The sequence below is a fragment of the Salvelinus sp. IW2-2015 genome, linkage group LG23, assembly GCF_002910315.2.
Source record: "Salvelinus sp. IW2-2015 linkage group LG23, ASM291031v2, whole genome shotgun sequence".
NCBI lineage: Eukaryota > Metazoa > Chordata > Actinopteri > Salmoniformes > Salmonidae > Salvelinus > Salvelinus sp. IW2-2015.
Window position 1 is genome coordinate 5,983,196 of NC_036863.1, and position 20,583 is coordinate 6,003,778.

The 20,583-nt window shown below is 44.5% G+C and overlaps 2 protein-coding genes across 2 annotated transcripts in view; one reads left to right on the forward strand and one right to left on the reverse strand.

The window, feature by feature from the left end:
• The first annotated feature begins 1,063 nt into the window (after nt 1–1,063).
• Nucleotides 1,064–11,944, forward strand: LOC111950339 (organic cation/carnitine transporter 2). The gene is made up of 10 exons (XM_023967839.2): nt 1,064–1,563; nt 8,158–8,261; nt 8,544–8,698; nt 8,818–8,989; nt 9,223–9,349; nt 9,506–9,603; nt 10,329–10,543; nt 10,789–10,971; nt 11,124–11,259; nt 11,423–11,944. Exons 1-10 carry the CDS (start codon nt 1,171–1,173, stop codon nt 11,481–11,483), a joined length of 1,644 nt encoding a protein of 547 aa, XP_023823607.1. The 5' UTR covers nt 1,064–1,170; the 3' UTR covers nt 11,484–11,944.
• A 2,998-nt stretch (nt 11,945–14,942) lies between these two features.
• slc22a21 (solute carrier family 22 member 21) overlaps nt 14,943–20,583 on the reverse strand; it is a 23,725-nt gene continuing 18,084 nt past the window's right edge. Inside the window, exons 9-10 of the mRNA XM_023967838.2 lie at nt 16,032–16,167; nt 14,943–15,536 (exon numbers count right to left, since the gene is read on the reverse strand). Of these exons, the coding sequence (XP_023823606.1) occupies nt 15,467–15,536; nt 16,032–16,167 (206 nt within the window). The 3' untranslated portion in view covers nt 14,943–15,466. The remainder of the gene's footprint in view (nt 15,537–16,031; nt 16,168–20,583) is intronic.

Below are 20,583 nucleotides of genomic sequence, written 5' to 3' on the forward strand. Positions count from 1 at the left end.
AGTGATCCACCAGTAGCAAACATGACAATGTTTACCATACATTTTTACTGTGTTAAAATTGAATAAGGTTTCCTAACATTTCATTTTAATATACAGTACACATTTATTTTCCAACGTTGGAGCTGGCATAATACGGAAATGTTATGTTTTTCAATGTTAATGACAATGGATTATTGATCTGCTAATGGCACACATATAAAAATAACTATACCAGTCATTTTTACAGTGATATTTTCTCACACAGGGGTCATCAAAGTTCACTAATATAAATACTTAAAATAACGAATATTGGGATGGACCAAGAAAATATAGTTATTTAACACTTTTTAAAATGTGTAATCTCTCTTTAATGAAATACCCCCCCCCCAAAAAAAGTATCATATCAAGCTCTCTTAGATCTTGCTGTGTTGTGAGCGTGTGTGTTTGCAAAATATTACCCCGTTAGGCTACTGCCTCACTCTACCCGTGATATCACAGGAATTTTTAATTAAGCGTGAAAATGTATTTGGTATAATTTTGATTAAGGAACATTGAATAAGTGTGCTTCAAACTGTTTGCTTGGAATGATTAACAGCCATCGTGCATGAGAGTGCATCTGACTCAGTTTCCAAAACAGAAAACACTCTGTACCGTAAAGTGTTGTGTATTCACGCACAAACATTCACTGCAAACTGAAGAACAGTGTCGGCTCACTTGACTGTAGTCTCACTGTGGGAAGGTCTAGGCCAGCTAGGTACAGTAATAAGACTCTGATTCGGCTATATTAAACAACCTATCTTACATCTGGGCGCAGCTTACACTTCTAAAAATGGGTCATTCTAGTTGAGGAAGTTTTTAGATACAGGCCAGGTTGGTTTAAGGTTGGCTGTTTTGGTCCCAGTCTGATAGTGTCTGAGGGAGTGCCAGTCAGTCACACAGATGTGGACAGTAAGTCGATGCTAGAGGCTGTAAATCATTAGTGTGATGGGGTTATGTAGACAAAGGTCAGAGCAGAGAATGAAAAGAGTGTTCCCTAGCTGACTTAGATTCCTGGCTGCCATTGACTCATTATTATCCTAGAGATCAACAGTGTTGAGGGGAGGAAGCCAGGCAGCGGTTAAAGTTTACAGGTTACAGCTGCAGCTTTACTACGCTACAACACCCAGCCATGAGAGGAGGCCGTGGCTCAGCATGAGAGGCTATGAGGATAACACAGCCTTCCTGGGGGAGTGGGGACCCTTTCAACAGACTGTCTTCTTTCTGCTCTGTGCCAGCACCATTCCCAACGGATTCAGTGCCTTCTCCGTCATCTTTCTAGGGGACAGCCCCCCGCACCACTGTTTTGTCCCAGACTCGGGCAACCTGAGCGAGGCATGGAGGAAGGCCATCATTCCCATAGAGGTGGTGAACGGACAGGAGGAGGAGAGMAAGTGCAGCAGATACAGGCTGGATGTGGTCAGAAACCTGTCTGCTCTGGGCTACATCCCTGGCCTGGACGTCAACCTCACTGGGGTGGAGCAGGAGGGCTGTGTGGATGGATGGAGCTACAGCAAAGATATATACCAGTCCACCATAGTCACTGAGGTGAGTATACACACATTATCTCTCTATAAGCTGCTCCTGAAAATGCCCAGGGCAGTTGGTGGCTGATTCTGACCCGAGTGAAGAGTGCTTAGATGGAAGGTAATTCCCATTTTATGCACTTTTCTCTCCATGCTATTCTGACCATGAACATAAAGGGATACTTTGGGATTTTGGCAATCAAGCCCTTTATCTACTTTCTCAGAGTCAGATTAACTTGTGGATTCCATTTTTATGTCTCTGTGTGCAGTTTGAAGGAAGTAACAAGCCCCCTACCTGTACTTCCCACAGAAACCACAGTTTTTTCTCGCAACCCTGTCCCTGGTTGCCACTACTCTTGCTTAAAAAAAGGTTATATTTTAACAAACCTAACACAATGGTAAGTCTAAGCGCAGGCGGTAGCGCTATAGGTTCAGGAGTGGGTCAGGAATATTTTTGCTATTTTCATTATCACAATTATCGGCACACTTGCTGGCATTCGTGCAAAATGGATGAGATTTGATGAATAAACAACTTGTGGGTGTGTCGAGGCTTGGCCCCTCACTTGGCCAATCAGAACGTGCTCTATGGAGAAATATGTAGTTGCTTCAGGTTGTGTATTTACAGTCTTATGTATTGCATTGGAATCAAGTACAGTTCCAACGTTAGTCCATTATAGTTTGTTAAATGGCTTACAGAAACAAAATAACAAAATGTAGACCTATCCCATATTTGCTACATTATATATACAAAAGTATGTGGACACCACTTCAAATTAGTGGATTCGGATATTTCAGCCACACCCGTTGCTGACAAGTGTAGAAAATCGAGCACACAGCCATGCAATCTCCATAGACAAACATTGGCAGKAGAATGGCCTTACTGAAGAGCTCAGTGACTTTCAACGTGGTACCGTCATAGGATGCCACCTTTCCAACAACTCAGTTCATCAAATTTCTGCCCTGTTACAGCTGCCCCGGTCAACTGTAAGTGCTGTTATTGTGAAGTGGAAACAGCTAGGAACAACAACGGCTCATCCGCAAAGTGGTAGGCCACACAAGCTCAAAGAACGGGACCGCCGAGTGCTGAAGCGCGTAATACGTAAAAATCGTCTGTCCTCACTACCAAGTTCCAAACTGCCTCTGGAAGCAAAGTCAGCACAAGAACGGTTCGTCGGGAACTTCATGAAATTGGTTTTCGTAGCCGAATAGCCGCAGATCACCATGCACAATGCCAAGCGTCGCCGGAGTGGTGTAAAGTTCATCACCGAAGTGATGAATCACGCTTCACCATCAGGCGAATGGACGCATCTGGGTTTGGCGGATGCCAGAAGAACGCTACCTGCCCCAATGAAAAGTGCGAGGGCTTACATGTGTTACATATATATACTGTATGTTACAGGAGAAGGTAAATTTGGGAAATATATACGTTCCCCATAACAAATTTGAAACAGGACAGGAGCCAGCATATATTACAAGTTAAATCAGTTGACAGACAGTGAGCTGGTATGGGTTGTATCAGGACAACTTATCTGGGAAACAAATAACACAAAATGATTCAAGATAGACTGGGGCTGTTTTTCATGGATTGGGATAGGCCCCTTAGTTCCAGTGAAGGGAAATCTTACCGCCACAACATACAATGACATTCTAGACAAACTGTGTGACAACAGTTTGGGGAAGGCCCTTTCCTGTTTCAGCATGACAATGGCCCCTTGCACAAAGCGAGGTCCATACAGAAAGGGTGTCGAGGATCAGTGTGGAAGTACTTTACTGGCCTTACATAGAGCCCTTTGTAATGTGCTCAATTTGGCTGGGCAGCCAGCTAGCTCATGGAAGAGTTTTGGTGGTTCCAAACTTCTTTGATTTAAGAATGATGGAGGCCACTGTGTTCTTTGGGACCTTCAATGCTGCAGAAAGGTTTTGGTACTAAGAAAAGTCAGCCAAAACGTAAAACCTTAATGTCAATATGGAGTCAACATTACTTGAGACACACCCAGCATGTTAACGTTAGCCAGTCAACACACTTTGAGTAACGTTAGGTCTTTTTCAATGTAGCTAACTAATTAGTGTTAGCAAACTATATTATTTCTATCTGGATAACCCAACAACTAGCTAGGTAACGTTAGCTAGCTAGGCCTAGCTAGCTATATGCCTGAACTATAGTAATCATGATGATGATGATAACTTTGTAGAGTGTTTATGTTAAAGAGTCATATTATTATTCTTCTCTACCTCATATTCACACAAAGTTTCAGACTCCAGGATGGGAAAATGCTTACAAGAAAGAAACGGACAAAGAAAGTTGGCGATTTCCATTGTTACTTGTAATGTTAAAAATGGACGATAAAGACAATCCCATTTTTCTAAATTAGCAATCTAGGCTATTCACCATACTATAGGCTACAGATTTGAGTAATCCCTTAGAATAGTTATTTTTATGTTTTTGAGTAGCCTGAAAGATTTGTTTAATCTAACAATACAAATCCTTATTATTTTGTAAGAAATGTAAGGTATTTTTACATGTTGCAATAAAGTTGACAAAAGTAGAAGCTCAATGAAAATGGCGCCGAAGAGGATGGCTGACGTTTTCATGCCTGTAATCAATTGTGCTATTTTGTTCGTATTTTTGCGTTGTTTGTAACTTATTTTTCAACTTATTTTGTACACTTATTTTGTTGCTGCTACCGTCTCTTATGACTGAAAATAACTTCTGGACATCAGAACAGCGATTACTCACCACAAACTGGAAGAAGCTTTTCCTTTAACGAGTCCAACGAGAAAGATATACTGCTCTCCCGGGAACAGGCCCAGATCCCCGTCACTTGTGTGAAGAAAAGACAGAGGAAAAGAGGACACAGATCAGGCTGCGTTTTGAGAATCCGTAAGGCGAGCGAGTAAACTCCCATTGTCATGAATTCTACTTGCTAACATGCAATCATTGGAAAATAAAGTGGATGACCTTCGATTACGATTATCCTACCAACGGGACATTAACAACTGTAATATCCTATGATTCACCGAGTCGTGGCTGAACGACGACACGGACAATATAGAGCTGTAGGGATTTTCAATGCACCTGCAGAACAGAGAAGCTATGTCTGGTAAGACGAGGGGTGGGGGTGTGTGTCTTTTTGTCAATAGCAGCTGGTGCGCGATGTCTAATATTAAAGAAGTCTTGAGATATTGCTCGCCTGAGGTAGAGTACCTTATGATAAACTGTAGACCACACTGTCTACCAAGAGAGTTCTCATCTATAATATTCATAGCCGTCTATTTACCAACACAGACCGATGCTGGCACTAAGAGCGCACTCAACCAACTCTATAAGGACATAAGCAAACAAGAAAATGCTCATCCAGAAGCGGCGCTCCTAGTGGTCGTGGACGTTAATGCAGGCAAACTTAAATCAGTTTTACCACATTTTTACCAGCATGTCACATGTGCAACCGGAGGGAAAAAAACTCTAGACCACCTTCACTCCACACACAGAGATGCATGCAAAGCTCTCCCCCGCCCTCCATTTGGCAAATCCGACCATAATTCTTTCCTCCTGATTCCTGCTTACAAGCCAACATCCGCATCGAGCTAAAGGCTAGAGCTGCCGCTTTCAAGGAGAGGGACACTAATCCGGACGCCTATAAGAAATCTCACTATGCCCTCAGACGAACCATCAAACAAGCAAAGCATCAATACAGGATTAAGATTTAATCCTACTGCTCCGGCTCTGACACTCGGATGTGGCACGGCTTGAAAACGATTACGTACTACAAAGGGAAACCCGCGAGCTGCCCAGTGACGAGTGCTTACCAGATGAGCTCAATACCTTTAATGCTCGCTTCAAGGCAAGCAAAACTGAAGCATGCACGAGAGCACCAGCTGTTCTGGATGACTGTGTGGTAGTCGATGTGAGCAAGACCTTTAAACAGGTCAACATTCACAAAGTCGCGGGGCCAGATGGATTACCAGGACGTGTACTCAAAGCATGCTCGGACCAACTGGCAAGTGTCTTCACTGACATTTTCAACCTCTCCCTGACTGAGTCTGTAATACCTACATGTTTCAAGCAGACCACCATAGTCCCTGTGCAATCTCAATCGCACTCCACACTGCCCTTTCCCACCTGGACAAAAGGAACACCTATGTGAGAATGCTATTCATTGACTACAGCTCAGCATTCAACACCATATTGCCCACAAAGCTCATCATTAGGCTAAGGACCCTGGGACTAAACACCTCCCTCTGCAACTGGATCCTGGACATCCTGACGGGCCGCCCCCAGGTGGTAAGGGTAGGCAACAACACATCTGCCACGCTGATCCTCAACACTGGGGATCCTCAGGGGTGTGTACTTAGTCCACTCCTGTACTCCCTGTTCACCCACGACTGCTTGGCCAAACATGACTCCAACACCATCATTAAGTTTGCTGACGACACAACAGTGGTAGGCCTGATCACCGGCAACGATGAGACAGCGTATAGGGAGGAGGTCAGAGACCTGGCAGTGTGGTGCCAGGACAACAACCTCTCCCTCAATGTGAGCAAGACAAAGGAGCTGATCGTGGACTACAGGAAAAAGCGGGCCAAACAGGCCCCATTAACATCAACAGGGCTGTAGTGGAGCAGGTTGAGAGTTCAAGTTCCTTGGTGTCCACATCTCCAATGATCTTTCATGATCCAAACACACCATGGCAGTCATGAAGAGGGCACGACAACACCTTTTACCCCTCAGGAGACTGAAAAGATTTGGCATGGGTCCCGAGATCCTCAAAAAGTTCTACAGCTGCACCATCGAGAGCATCCTGACCGGTTGCATCACCCCCTGGTATGGCAACTGCTCGGCATCTGACCGCAAGACGCTACAGAGGGTAGTGCATACTGCCCAGTACATCACTGGGGCCAAGCTTCCTGACATCCAGGACCTATATAATAGGCGGTGTCAGAGGAAAGCCCATAAAATTGTCAGACTCCAGTCACCCAAGTCATAGACTTTTTTCTCTGCTACTGCACGGCAAGCGGTATCAAAGCGCCAAATCTAGGACCAAAAGGCTCCCATTCTACCCCAAAGCCATAAGACTGCTGAACAATTTATCAAATGGCCACCGGACTATTACATTGACCACCCCCCCACCCATACATTTGTTTTGCACACTGTTGCTACTCGCTGTTTATTATCTATGCATAGTCACTTCACCCTTTAGTCACTTTAGTTTATTTGGTAAATATTTTCTTAACTCTTCTTGAACTGCACTGTTGGTTAAGGGTTTGTAAGTAAGAATTTCATGGTAAGGTCTACTCTTGTTGTATTCGGCGCATGTGACAAATAAAGTTTGATTTGATCAATTTGTTTGCAGGTATTTTCACTTGATAACGAGTAATAAGTAAATATATAGAAATTGCTATAGGTTTTTTGTAACAACTAGCGACAACCTTGTACTTATGCAGATATTACAGATATGTACTCTGTGCTGTATTAGTGTGTTTATTTTCTCACTTGGATGGTGCTTTCAGAAGTTGACGATTAGATTGTCAGAATGGGTAACATACTTTTTGGTACACAATAATTACAAGTAAGTACACTTCCAGATACACTTCATTTTAACTAGAAAAATCCTGTGTAACACCTAGTAATTTTGCAGGTATTACATGTACTCTGTGGTGTACTAGTGTGTTTTTCCTCCCATTTGGATGGTGCTTCCTGAATCCTTCAAATAAGGGCCAGGTTATCAGGGTGGGTAATGTACTATGTAAGTACACATTAATTACAAGTAAGTATCCCTCAAGATACACTTCATTTTAACTAGCTAAATACTGTGTAACATATAGTAATTACATTGTACTTATGCAGATATTACATGTACTCTGTGTTGTACTTGAGGGGTTATCCTCTCACTTGGATGGTAACGAGGTTCAGGTTGTCATAATGGGTAATGTACACATTAATTATAAATTATTATTTAAATTATAATCTGGGATGACAGCCGTATGGTAGACCCCAGTCAGTGAGATTGACCTACTGTATATCTGATCTGTTTTTGTAAACTCAACCAAGTTAAACCAGATAGTTCACTTTTTGGGGGCAAGTGCTAGCAACAACATTGAGTAGAGATTTTGACTGTAATAAGGACCCATGAAAATGAAGTGTTACCGAAAGGGGTGAATTCCTAAGTGGGAATTGTCCCCTACGATTCTTTGAGGATGTGGAAATACAATATATTATGCTTTAAAAGATCAGGATGACCTCAGGTAAATGAGTGACTTTACTACTCTAGTATCTCATTCTACTCACAGAATGATTGTCTATGTTCAAAACCATGTGACCATAACATCAGCATGAGGTGTGAAGAGGTTCCTCAACAGACCAAAGTCAGTTAGGTCATCACATGACAAAGAGAAATGCAAGCCTGAGTAACAACACCTAGACAGACAACATGGAATGCTCCCCCCCTCACTCCATAGAAGCCTTTAATAGAACCAGCATGTCTGAACTTGATTTGTCTGATGGGAATTTTCTGTTGTATGTTGATGCACTGAAGTTTGCACCATTGACTGTTCACCCAATATGTATAACAATCAATATTTTTTTTCTCACTATTCCCTGAATGCTGTTGTGTTTCAGTTTGACTTAGTGTGCAATGACAAATGGAAGCAGCCATTCACTTCCTCTGTGTACTTCCTTGGGGTGCTGTGTGGCTCCTTCTTCTCTGGACAGCTCTCTGACCGGTACTCCACCTCATGATGATCACTAAACAGTAAGGACGCATCCCAAATGGAACACTTTTACCTTTATAGTGCACTATAGTTCATAGTGCACTAGTTCATAGTGCACTATAAAGGAATAAAGTGGGATGGGGTGCAGCCTAATCTTTGTTGATCTGTATGGATGGACTGACTAGACTTATTGGCAGCTTCATAAAATCCACAATAACATCTTTGGAATACTAACTGTTTGACTGAAGAAAGTCCCCTCTCTTCTGATCTCTAAGTCCCTTGTGTGTTTAATAGGTTTGGGCGAAAGCCTGTCCTTTTTGTGACCATGGCAGTCCAGACACTCTTTACCTTTGTTCAAGTCTTTTCTCAGTCCTGGGAAATGTTCTCAGTCCTCTTCTTCATTGTGGGACTGGGGCAAATATCCAACTATGTGGCAGCGTTCGTATTGGGTGAGTCATGCAAATCACAGGTTTAAGTGATGCCATTCTTACAATCTTGGGTGAAATATAGTAAAACTGTAATAAAGCCTCATGTCTGGATTTCTTTGTTTATTTATTGCTTTATTCAGGCACAGAAATCTTGACGGCCAAAGTGCGTGTCCTATACGTTACACTGGGGGTGTGTCTGTTCTTTGCCTTCGGCTACATGATGCTGCCTCTCCTGGCATTCTTCATCCGGGACTGGAGGTCGCTCCTTCTGGTTATGTCCGTGCCTGGCCTGGTATACATCCCCCTCTGGTGGTAGGTCATGGGTAACACACCTTAGACATCAACCAAAGGTCACAGGCAACAGTCTTCATTCATAAACGGTCACAAAATGCATAGACATTTTTACATGAGAAATAAACTGTACATGAGAAAATAGTTCTGAAATAGGCTATAGATCCTTCCTCATTCTTGGCTTATTTTAATCATGTTTATGAAACCTAGTGTATTGTTTTGAACATTTACTTCAAAAAGTAATTGTGCAACAGGTTCATCCCAGAGTCCCCCAGGTGGCTGCTCTCTCAGGGAAGAGTGGAGGAGGCAGAGGCCATACTGAGAGATGCTGCCAGGAGGAACAGAGTCACAGCACCAGAGGTCATCTTTGAGGAGTCAGAGGTACCCCCTTATTAAAGTACTAAGCAGGTGCATCTGACTGACATCATAATCTCTATGAGATGGAATCAATGATTCATTTTGTGGCATTTAATTTTATCCTTCACATTTGGAAAGGCAACGCAGATGAATGTGTGCTACTAACACTATGATTTACAGGGTGAAGAGAAACCTAAACCTGAGGAACATCACAGTCCTCTGGACCTCCTGAAGACTAGCAACATTCGTCAAATCACCCTCATATTGGCTCTAGTGTGGTGAGCATCCATGAAAGTTCACACGATCACACGGGGACACTCCCGAAGTCTACTCTTTTGAACCCTATCTTGTGATCATGGCATGCCATTCAGACATATGTAAAGCATTATTTACAGGGAAGTTATACCTGCAGCGACAGTTAGGATCCGCTTCTAACTGACTGGCCTATTGCCATGATCTTCAGTCTGTGAATATCTTTGACCACAGCCATAGTAGCCATGGTTACGGTAGCATGATGTAACAGTAGAAGCTGTTCTTGGTTTCTCGCAGTCATAGACTGAATTGTACACCAACTTACAATAATACATGATAGTAACATGATTGTAACATTATGTATTTACTTTACACAACCAGCTCATCCCAGGACAGATGTTTGACAACAGGGGGGTTGCATGTGGAAGTGCATATGTTGAGAGATACTTAACTACACAAGTCAATGTTTGACGAGGTTAACAGATAGTAACAATGTTAATGTGTCAACAGTTCGAAAGATCAGGTTGAAGGGGCAACTAAGAAACAAAAGAATGTTATCCAAAACGTTATGCAAAACCTGGTTAACGAAGCAACCTTGACCATACCACTTCACTCTGCCTCTCCACAATACTATGTACTGTAGGCCTACAGTGGCTTTACCTGGCTGTCCTCACCTATTGGGAAAAGTCTCACTTCAGACGGCTGATATTTGCATTGTTTTCATGTTTCATACTTTCAATGTGCTATCCAGGTTCACCCTGAGTATGGGCTACTTCGCCATATCCCTGAACACATCCCGTCTCCATGGAGACCCCTACGTGAACTGTTTCATCTCTGCTGCCATCGAGGTGCCTGCTTACGCCATCAGCTGGCTCTTCTTGCGCTACCTACCCAGGAGGATATCTGCCTCTGCTAGCATGCTGCTAGGAGGGGGAGCGCTCTACTTCATCCAGCTGGTACCGCCAAGTAAGACTGTGTACCAAATGGCACCCTATTTCCCCATAGGGCTCTGGTCAAAAGGAGTGCTCTATAAAGGGAATAGGGTGTCATTTGGGATGCACCCAGAAACTAGCCTGACTCGCAGTTCTTGGTCCCACAATACAGTATCATAACCTTGAAAAAGATCACCAATAGTGCACAAATAACAAAAAGGCACACAAAAAAAGATTTAGGCTTTGATTAACAATACCATATGTATCTCTCTGGCCCAGGTCTACCTAGCCTATCCATAGCCCTGGAGATGTTGGGTAAATTTGGCATGGCCATTGGTACTGCACTGATGTATGCCTACACTGGAGAGCTGTATCCCACAGTGATCAGGAACACTGCGTTAGGCTCCTGTGCCATGATCTCTCGGGTAGGCAGTATCATCGCTCCCTACATCATGACCTTGAGTGAGTGTTTATTTTAAATGCAACAATTGACCACACGGTGGTGCTTAAAAGAGCCACATTCATATTCTGCTTTTCTGGCTATATATTATGTCAAGTCCCTTGCAATGTTTGAAATACATGAATAATTGTGTTCTCTTTCTCTCTCTCTGAAGGTACCTATTATAAGTATTTGCCATACATTGTACTGGGGAGTCTTCTTGTGCTGTCAGCTATGGCCATTCCCCTTTTACCAGAGAGCTTTGGCCATCCTCTACCAGAGACCATTAAGCAGATGCACAAACGAGAGTGGTGAGCAATACGCATCACCTCATACTGTAGTTTAGTTTATTGGTCTTTCAGCATTATTACACGTTATTTATGAAACAGTTGTTATTAAAAACACTGAATGACTCAGCTGATGTTGATTATGAGTGAAAACAATCCTTTAATAGTGTGTTAATCTTTCCTACAGGCTAAAGTGCCCATCTCTGAAGAGGATGAGACCTGAACAGCCCAATGATGAAGCCAAATGACACTAGATTGTGATTACTTTATAACTGCTTTGAAAATACACTAAAAGTATGTGGACACCGTTTCAAATGACTGGATATGGCTTTTTCAGCCACACCGGTTTCTGACACGTGTATACAACTGAGCACACATCCATGCAATCTCCATAAACCTACATTGGCAGTAGAATGGCCCTTACTGAAGTGCTCAATTACTTTCAACGTACCACCTTTCGCCCAGGATACCACAAGTCAGTTAGTCAAATTTCTGCCCTGCTAGAGCTGCCCTGTTCAACTGTAAGTGCTGTTATTGTGAAGTGGAAATGTCTAGGAGCAACAACGGCTCAGCCGCGAAGTGGTAAGCCACACAAGAACTGTTCGTCGGGAGCTTAATGAAATGGGTTTCCATGGCCAAGCAGCTCTACACAAGCCTGAGATCACCATGTTTAATGCCAAACGTCGGCTGGAGTGGTGTAAAGCTCGCCGCCAGTGGACACTGGCGCAGTGTAAACCCGTTCTCTGGAGTGATTAATCACGCTTCACCATCTGGCAGTCCGACAGAAGAATCTGGGTTTGGCGGATGCCAGGAGAACRCTACCTACCCCAATGCATAGTGCCAACTGTAAAGTTTGGTGGAGGAGGAATAATGGTCTGGGGCTGTTTTTCATGGTTTGGGCTAGGCCCCTTAGTTCCAGTGAAGGGAAATCTTAACGCTACAGCATAAAATGACATTCTAGACAATTCTGTGCTTCCAACTTTGTGTCAACAGTTTGGGGAAGGCCTTTTCCTGTTTCAGCATGACAATGTCCCTGTGCACAAAGCAAGGTCCATACAGAAATGGTTTGTTGAGATCGGTGTTGACTGGCCTGCACAGAGCCCTGACATCAACCCCATCRAACACCTTTGAGATTAATTGGACTGCCGACTGCGACCATGGCCTAATCGCCCAACATCAGTGCCCGACCTCATTAATGCTCTTGTGGCTGAATGGAAGCAAGTCCCTGCAGCAATGTTTCAACATCTAGTGGAAAGCCTYCMCAGAAGAGTGGAGGCTGTTATACCTGCAAAGGGGGACCAACTCCCTATTAATGCCCATGATTTTGGAATGAGATGTTCAATGAGCAGGTGTCCACATACTTTTGGCCATACAGTGTATTTTATTTGGTGTTTTGTCCAGTGAAAATATACATTATTTTTCTTACATTTTGTATTGCGTTGATCATGCCATAGATTGTATAAGACAAGTGTTTATTGTTGGCTTTCATATGAATTTCTTCATAGCGTGTTAATTGAAAAAGTTGACACTTTGCTTAACCTAGATGAAGGAAAAAGAGTCATTTTAAATTAAATGTAGGACGTCTTTCGAGGAGAGGCTTTGATACCAAGAGCCTGCCAATGCAATTTTGAATTTGTTATTTGGTTATCAAGAAGCCAAGAAAACACTCCTGGCCTCCCGAGTGGTGGTCTAAGACACTGCATCGCAGTGCTAGCTGTGCCACTAGAGATACTGGTTTAAGTCCAGGCTCTGTCGCAGCTGGCCACAACTGGGAGACCCATGGGGCGGTGCATAATTGGCCCATCTTCATGAGGGTTTGGCCGGCAGGGATGTTCTTGTCCCATCGCGCACTAGCGACTCCTGTGGCGGGCCGGGCGCAATGCACGCTGACACGGTCGCCAGGTGTACAGTGTTTCCTCCAACACATTGGTGCGGCTGGCTTCCGGGTTAAGCGGGCATTGTATCAAGAAGCAGTGCGGCTTGGCTGGGTTGTGTTTCAGAGGACGCACGGCTCTCGACCTTCGCCTCTCCCGAGTACGTACAGGAGTTGCAGCGATGGGACAAGACTGTAACTACCAATTGGATACCACAATTTTTTTTAAGACACTTATACCAATTCTCAATGTAAGAACAAAAACTCTGTTCAAACTCTAATATATACAGTACCAGTCAAAGGTTTGGACAAACCTACTCATTCAAGGGTTTTTCTTTATTTTTACTATTGTTTTGGTTACTACATGATTCCATGTGTGTTCTTTCATAGTTTTGATGTTTTCACTATTCTACAATGTAGAAAATAGTGAAAATAAATAAAAACCCTTGAATGAGTAGGTGTGTCCAACCTTTTGACTGGTACTTGTATATATATATTACAAATATATATTTGCTGTCTTTATGTTGATCAAAAAACAAAAAAACATGAGCTGGCACACACCCAGAATAATAGTTTGTGTGGAGGTGCTGASTAACGGCGAATAAACTATAAACTATCAAAATAAAGAAAGTCCCACACTCCAGGTGTAATCTCCCAGCAATTTAATGGGTATTTACCAACGTTTCAGCATCACTGTGCCTTCCTCAGGGTAATGTCATGAATACTTGAACCAGGTTATGTAGACAAACAGTGGCAATTAGTGTAACCAATGACAATAGTGAGGGGTGTGTCATAATGGTTAAGTTAATAAAAATTAATGAAACTGTTAAAAAATAGTAAATGGCATATTTAATATATTATGCTATTGTTATCATATAGAAACTAATGGAATATTGTACATCATATTAGCATCAACATACATTATTGTTTCATTCAATTTTCACATAATAATTTTGTATATCAATTTTGTTACATGTAATCTTTTGGTTCAACCTTAATATTACAATGTTTTATGTTGATATTTTTCATGAGAAGCTGTGAAAGGGCTAATCTGCATTTGACTATGAATTCATTATTTTGTAGGACATTCGTTGTTGTCCTCTAGCTCTGTGAGGTAAAATCCTAGCAAGAGTCTATATAAAAATAAAACATGTGGCAGTTATTTTTTTTTATATATTTTTTATTTAACCTTTATTTAACCAGGTAGGCAATTTGAGAACACGTTCTCATTTACAATTGCGACCTGGCCAAGATAAAGCAAGCAGTTCGGCACATACAACAACATAGTTACACATGGAGTAAAACAAACATATAGTCAATAATACAGTGAAAAAATAAGTCTATATACAATGTGAGCAAGTGAGGTGAGATAAGGGAGGTGAAGGAAATAAAATCAGTGAGTACAAATAAAGTACCGTTGAAGTCGGAAGTTTACATACACTTAGATTGGAGTCATTAAAACTTGTTTTACAACCACTCACATATTTCTTGTTAAAACTATAGTTTGGCAAGTCGGTTAGGTTATACCTTTTGCATGACACAAGTCATTTTTCCAACGATTGTTACAGACAGATTATTTCACTTTATAATTCACTGTATCACAATTCCAGTGGGTCAGAAGTATACATACACTAAGTTGATTGTGCCTTTAAACAGCTTGGAAAATTCCAGAAAAGATGTCATGGCTAGAAGCTTCTGATAGTCTTCATTGACATCATTTGAGTCAATTGGGGTGTACTTGTGGAGTATTTCAAGCCTACTCTTAAACTCAGTGCCTCTTGCTTGACATCATGGAAAATCAAAAGACTTCAATCTATAGAAATTGGTGGGCATAACTGGAAAAAGCGTGTGCGAGCAAGATGGCCTACAAACCTGACTCAGTTACACCAGCTCTGTCAGGAGGAATGGGCCAAAATTCACCCAACTTATTGTGGGAAGCTTGTGGAAGGCTACCYGAAACGTTTGAGCCAAGTTAAACAATTTAAAAGGCAATGCTACCAAATACTAATTGAGTGTATGTAAACTTCTGACCCACTGGGAATGTGATGAAATAAATAAAAGCTGAAATAAATCATTCTCTCTACTATTATTCTGACATGTCACATTCTTACAATAAAATTGTGATCCTAACTGACCTAAGACAGGTCATTTTTACAAGGATTAAAACTGAGTTTAAATGTATTTGGCTAAGGTGTATGTAAACTTTCGACTTCAACTGTAAGTACAAAATATGCTAAATAATACTGATACTTCGCACATATAAAATGCATAGAAAAAGCTTTATAAGCTTCTTGGTTAGTTACACAACTTGGTAATACAAATACATGTTGAAAGAACAACTGCAGTGTCCAGTAGCTGTCACAAAGTATCGGACACATCTTCCTCTCCTGTAGTTTGGCTCAGTTTATACACTGGTCTCTTTTTCCATCTAAGGGAAAGGCAAAAAGGCAAAAAATAGACCATTGACATATCAGACATGCATCATCATCTCAGAAACATCCTCTCTGTAAGTGTGTGATTCTGCTTTCAAGTAAGCTTCAAAGAATGGTTGGTTAATGATAAACTAAGTTGATAAAAATGCTTTTCACATTCACAAAGTTTTGGGTTCAAACTTCTTGAATATAAACTGTTAAATATGAAACATGAAATATTTCMACCTGTACAATTGTAGAGCTCATGTATTGTAAGCCCCGTGCCTTTTTGACCAGCTGGGTTGTGTCCCTAGAAACCAACAAAAGAAAACGGACCAAAACATGGAGGGACTACCTGAACTTGTCAATTAAGACTCTTGTTTTCCATTGCAAAAGGTTTTGCTACGGTGTGCACTAAGGAATATGACCCTGTTGTCCCTGTGGCACTGTTACAATACCCTGCCAGCAGAGAGCATCACACATACAGCAGCCTTGGTATTATATGGCCTTACCCTGGGAAGGTCTGCATGTGAGTGATGGTGTCTGGAAGAGGCATACGATGGCTCTCAGGCAGCAGGAGGCTAAGCAACCCAGACAGAGCTGTAAGACTCCCCATTAGAATGTATGGCAGCGACTTGGAACAGCCCCCTGTGTCAAAGACAGCAGCAATACATTTTTTTTCAATTAGATCAGCTCAGAACAATGCTATGAACAAAAGGTGAAGAGACTTAAGAGTGTTTTATGCTCTGCTTCTGCCTGTATGTCTGGCAGAGGAGGCTGGTGGGAGGAGCTATAGGAGGACGTGCTCATTGTAATGAAATGTAATAAATATAACGGTATCAAACAGATCAAACATATGGAAACAACATGTTTGACTCCGTTACATTAACTGCATTCCAGCCATTACAATGAGCTCGTCCTCCTATAGCTCCTCCCACCAGCCTCCTCTGATGTCTGGATGCATAAATCACCAGGTTTGACTGCATTTAACAAGTTTGACCAGGACTGGATACAGTAAAGAGTAAGTGTAAGAAGGTAAAAGGAAGCCCCAGTTGCCAGAGAGAGAGGGGGATGGAGGGGTTCCAAACTCATACAGATTGGACAGGACAGGAGATGGCAGAGTGGACAGAGCCATCACACACATCTGACTAACGAGGGATCTGTCCTCTCTCTTGTCTGTTGGGTAAGCTAGACAACACATCCCCTCCCTCTCCTCTCTCCTTGTCCTCTCTGTCTGTTGGGTAGACCACATCCCCTCCCCTCCTCTCTCTCTGTCCTCTCTGTTGTTGGGTAGACACACTCCCTCCCTCCCTCTCTCCTCTGTCCTCTCTGTCTGTTGGGTAGAACACACCTCTACCTCTCTCTCTCCTCTTGTTCCTCTCTGTCTGTTGGGTAGACACACACATCCCCTCCTCTCCTTCTCCTCTGTCCTCTTGTCTGTTGGGTAGACCACATCCCCTCCCCTTCCTTCTCCTCCTGTCTCTCTGTCTGTTGGGTAGACACACATCCCCCTCCCTCTCTGTTCTCCTCTGTCCCTCTGTCTGTTGGGTAGACCACATCCCCTCCTCTCTCTCTGTCCTCTCTGTCTGTTGGGTAGACACCATCCCTCCTCTCCTCTTCCTTCTGTCCTCTCTCTGTCTGTTGGGTAGACACACATCCCCTCCCCCTCTCTCTCCTCTGTCTCCTTGTCTGTTGGGTAGACACACATCCCCTCCTCCTCTCCTCTCTCCTCTGTCCTCTCTGTCTGTTGGGTAGACCACATCCCTCCCTCCTCTCTCTCCTCTGTCCTCTCTGTCTGTTGGGTAGACAACATCCCCCCTCTCTCCTCTCTTCCTCTGTCCTCTCTGTCTGTTCGGGTAGCACACTCCCCCTCCCTCTCTCTCTCCTCTGTCCTCTCTTGTCTGTTGGGTAGACACACATCCCTGTCTCCCTTCGCTGTGCTCTGTTTCCGTCCTCTCTGTCTGTTGGGTAGACACCCATCCCCCTCCCTTCCTCTCTCACTCTGTCTCTCTGTCTGTTGGGTAGACAATCACATCCCCGTCCTCCTCTCTCTGTCTCTCTGTGTTGGGTCGACACACTCCCCTCCCTCTCTCTCCCTCTGCTCTCTCTGTCTGTTGGGTAGACACCCATCCCCCTCCCTTCATCTCCTCTCTCCTTCTGCTGTCTGTGGTGACTAGCACGATACCCCTCCCTCCCCCTCCTCTCTTCCTCTGTCCTCTTGCTGTTCGGTAAGACACAAACATCCCCCTCGGCCTCCTCTTCTCCTGTTCCTCTCTGTGCTCGTTGGCGTATAGCTCACACATCCCCCTATCCCTCTCTCCTCTCTGCTCCTCTGTCTCTGTTTGGAGGGTAGACAACAACTATCTCCCACTCACCTCTCTCTTCTCTCTTCTCCTGTCTGTTGGTGCGACACACATCCCTCCTCACTCTACAGCATCTGCCTCTCTGTCTCTGTTGGGAAAATGAGAGCACACAATCCCCTCCCCCTCCCTTCCCTTATCTGTCTGTGTGGTGATCACCTCCCCTCCTCTCGTTCGTACTCACTCCGCTGTTGTAAGACACACCATCCTCCTACTCCTCGCTCCTTCCCGTCTGTTGTTGGTAGCCACACTCCCCTCTCCTCCCTCCTACAGCGCTCTCTGTCTGTTGAGAGTAGAGTCAACATCCTGTTGCCCCTCCTCTCCTCCTCTCTCTTTTCTGCTCCGTCTGTTGAGTAAGACACAACACATACTCCACTCCGCCCTCCTCTCGTCCTCTTGCTCTCTGTTTGGGTAACAACCCTCCCCACTCCCGCCTCCTCTCCATCCCCTTATCCTGTCTGTTGGGCTAGACCAACCTCCCTCTCCCTTGCTCCTCTCTCTCTCTGTCCTCTCTGATCATGTTTGGTTAGAACACACACTCCCCCTCCCCTCCTCTTCCTCTCTCTGCTGTGTTCGGGTTTCGAGCACACACCAGCCGCTTCCCTCTCCTCTCTCCTTTGTGACAATCCCCTCCCTCTGTCTCCTCTCTGTCTGTTGGTAGACACACCTCCCTCCGCCATTCCATCCTCTCCTCCTTCTCTGTCTTTGGGCTAGACACACGCTCCCTTCACTCTCTCCTCTCGTCCTCTCTGTCTCGTTGGGTTAGACATCCCCCTCCCTCCTCTCTCCTCTCCTTGCTCGTTTGCGTCACCTGACACACCTCCCCTCCTCCGCTGCCGTCTTCTGCTCTTTTTTGTCTGTTTGGCGTTTAGACTACAACATTCCCTCTCCTCTCTCCTCCGTCCTCTCTGTCTGTTGGGTAGACCTTATTCACACATCCCTCTTCCCCTCCTCGTCTCTCTCTGTCTGTGGTAGCACAACCACTCCCCCTCCTCCTCCGTCTCTCTCTTCGTTGCGCGTAGCACACATCCTCCTCTCTCCTCGTCCTCTTTCTGTCTGTTGGGTAGAACCACATCCCTCCTCCCCCTCACTTCTCTTCTGTCTCTTTCTTGTTCTGTTGGGTAGACACACATCCCCTCCCCCTCTCTCTTTCTGTCATTCTCTGATACACATCCCCTCCCACTCCTCTTCTCCTCTGTCCTCGTCTGTCTGTTGGTAGACACACATCCCTCCCCTCTCCCTCTTCCTCCTCTGACTACACATCCCTCCTCTCTCTTTCTCTCCCTCGTCCTCTTCTGTCCTGTTGGGTAAGACACACATCCCCCTACCCTTCCTCTTCTCCTTCTGACAACATCCCTCCTCTCTCTCCTTCCTCTGTCTCTCTGTCTGTTGGGGTAGACACACATCTCCCCTCCTTCCTCCTCTCTCCTCTGTCCTCTCTTTCATTGTCTGTTTTGGAGTAGACAGCATCTCCCTCGCGTCTGCCGCTCTCTTCTCCTCTTGTCTCTCTCTGTTTGGGTAGTAACACACATCCCCCTCCCCTCTCTCCTCTTCCTCTCTGTCTGTTTGGGTAGACACACATCCCCCTCGCCCTTCCTCTCTCTCTGTCTTCTCTGTCTGTTGGGTAACACATATCCCTCCTCTTCTCCTCCTCTGTCTCTCTGTCTGTTGGTAGACACACATCCTCCCCCTCCTCTCTCTCCCTCTCCTCGGTGATCACTCCATCCTCTTCCTCTCCTCTTCCTCTTCTCTTCTGTCTGTTGGGTAGACACATCCCCTCCCCTCCTCTCTCTCCTGCGTCTCATCCACATTCCTCTTCTGCTCTCATCTGTCTCTCTGTCCTGTTGGGTAGACACACATCCCCTCCTCCCTCTCCTCTGTCTCTCTGTCTGTTGGTAGACACACATCCCTCCCCTTCCTCTCTCCTGGTCCTTCTCTGTCTGTTGGTGTAGAACCCATCCCCTCGCCCTCTCTCTCCTCGTCCTCTCTGTCTGTTGGGTAGACACACATCCCGCTCTCCCTCCGTTCTGTCTCTCACTCTGTCTCCTCTGTCTGTTTGGGTAGACACACATCCCCTCTCTCTCCCTCTCTCCTCTGTCCTCCTCGTCTGTTGGGTTAGACACACATCTCCCTCTCCTCCGCTCTGTCTCACTTCGTCTTCGTCTGTTTGCTATCTTCACAACATCCTCTCTGTCCTGGTTGGATACAAACGCGTTAGCACCATCTCCTTTCTTCTTCCTCTCAGTACCATTCTGCTCTTTTTTACTTCTCTGTCTGTTGGGATGAAACATCCATCCTCTCCCCTTCCTCTCTCCTCTCTCCTCTGTCCTCTCTGTCTGTTGGTAGACCACACATCCCCCTCTCCTCTCTCTCTCTCTGCTGTCCTCTCTGTCTGTTGGGTAGACACACATCCCCCTTCTCTCCTCCTCCCTGTCTCTCTGTTCTGTTGGGTAGACACACATCCCTCCCTCCTCTCTCCTCTGTCCTCTCTGTCTGTTGGGTAGACACACATCCCCCTCTCTCCTCTCTCCTTTGGTCACTCTCTGCTCTGTTGGGTAGTACACACCCCCTCCTCCTCCTCTCTCCTCGGCCTCTTCTGTCTGTTGGGTAAAGAAACAACCTCTTTCTCGCCCTTCCTCTCGTCCTCTTCCTCGTCTGTCTGTTGGTAGACACACATCCTCCCTCAGGCTCTCTCCTCTTCCTC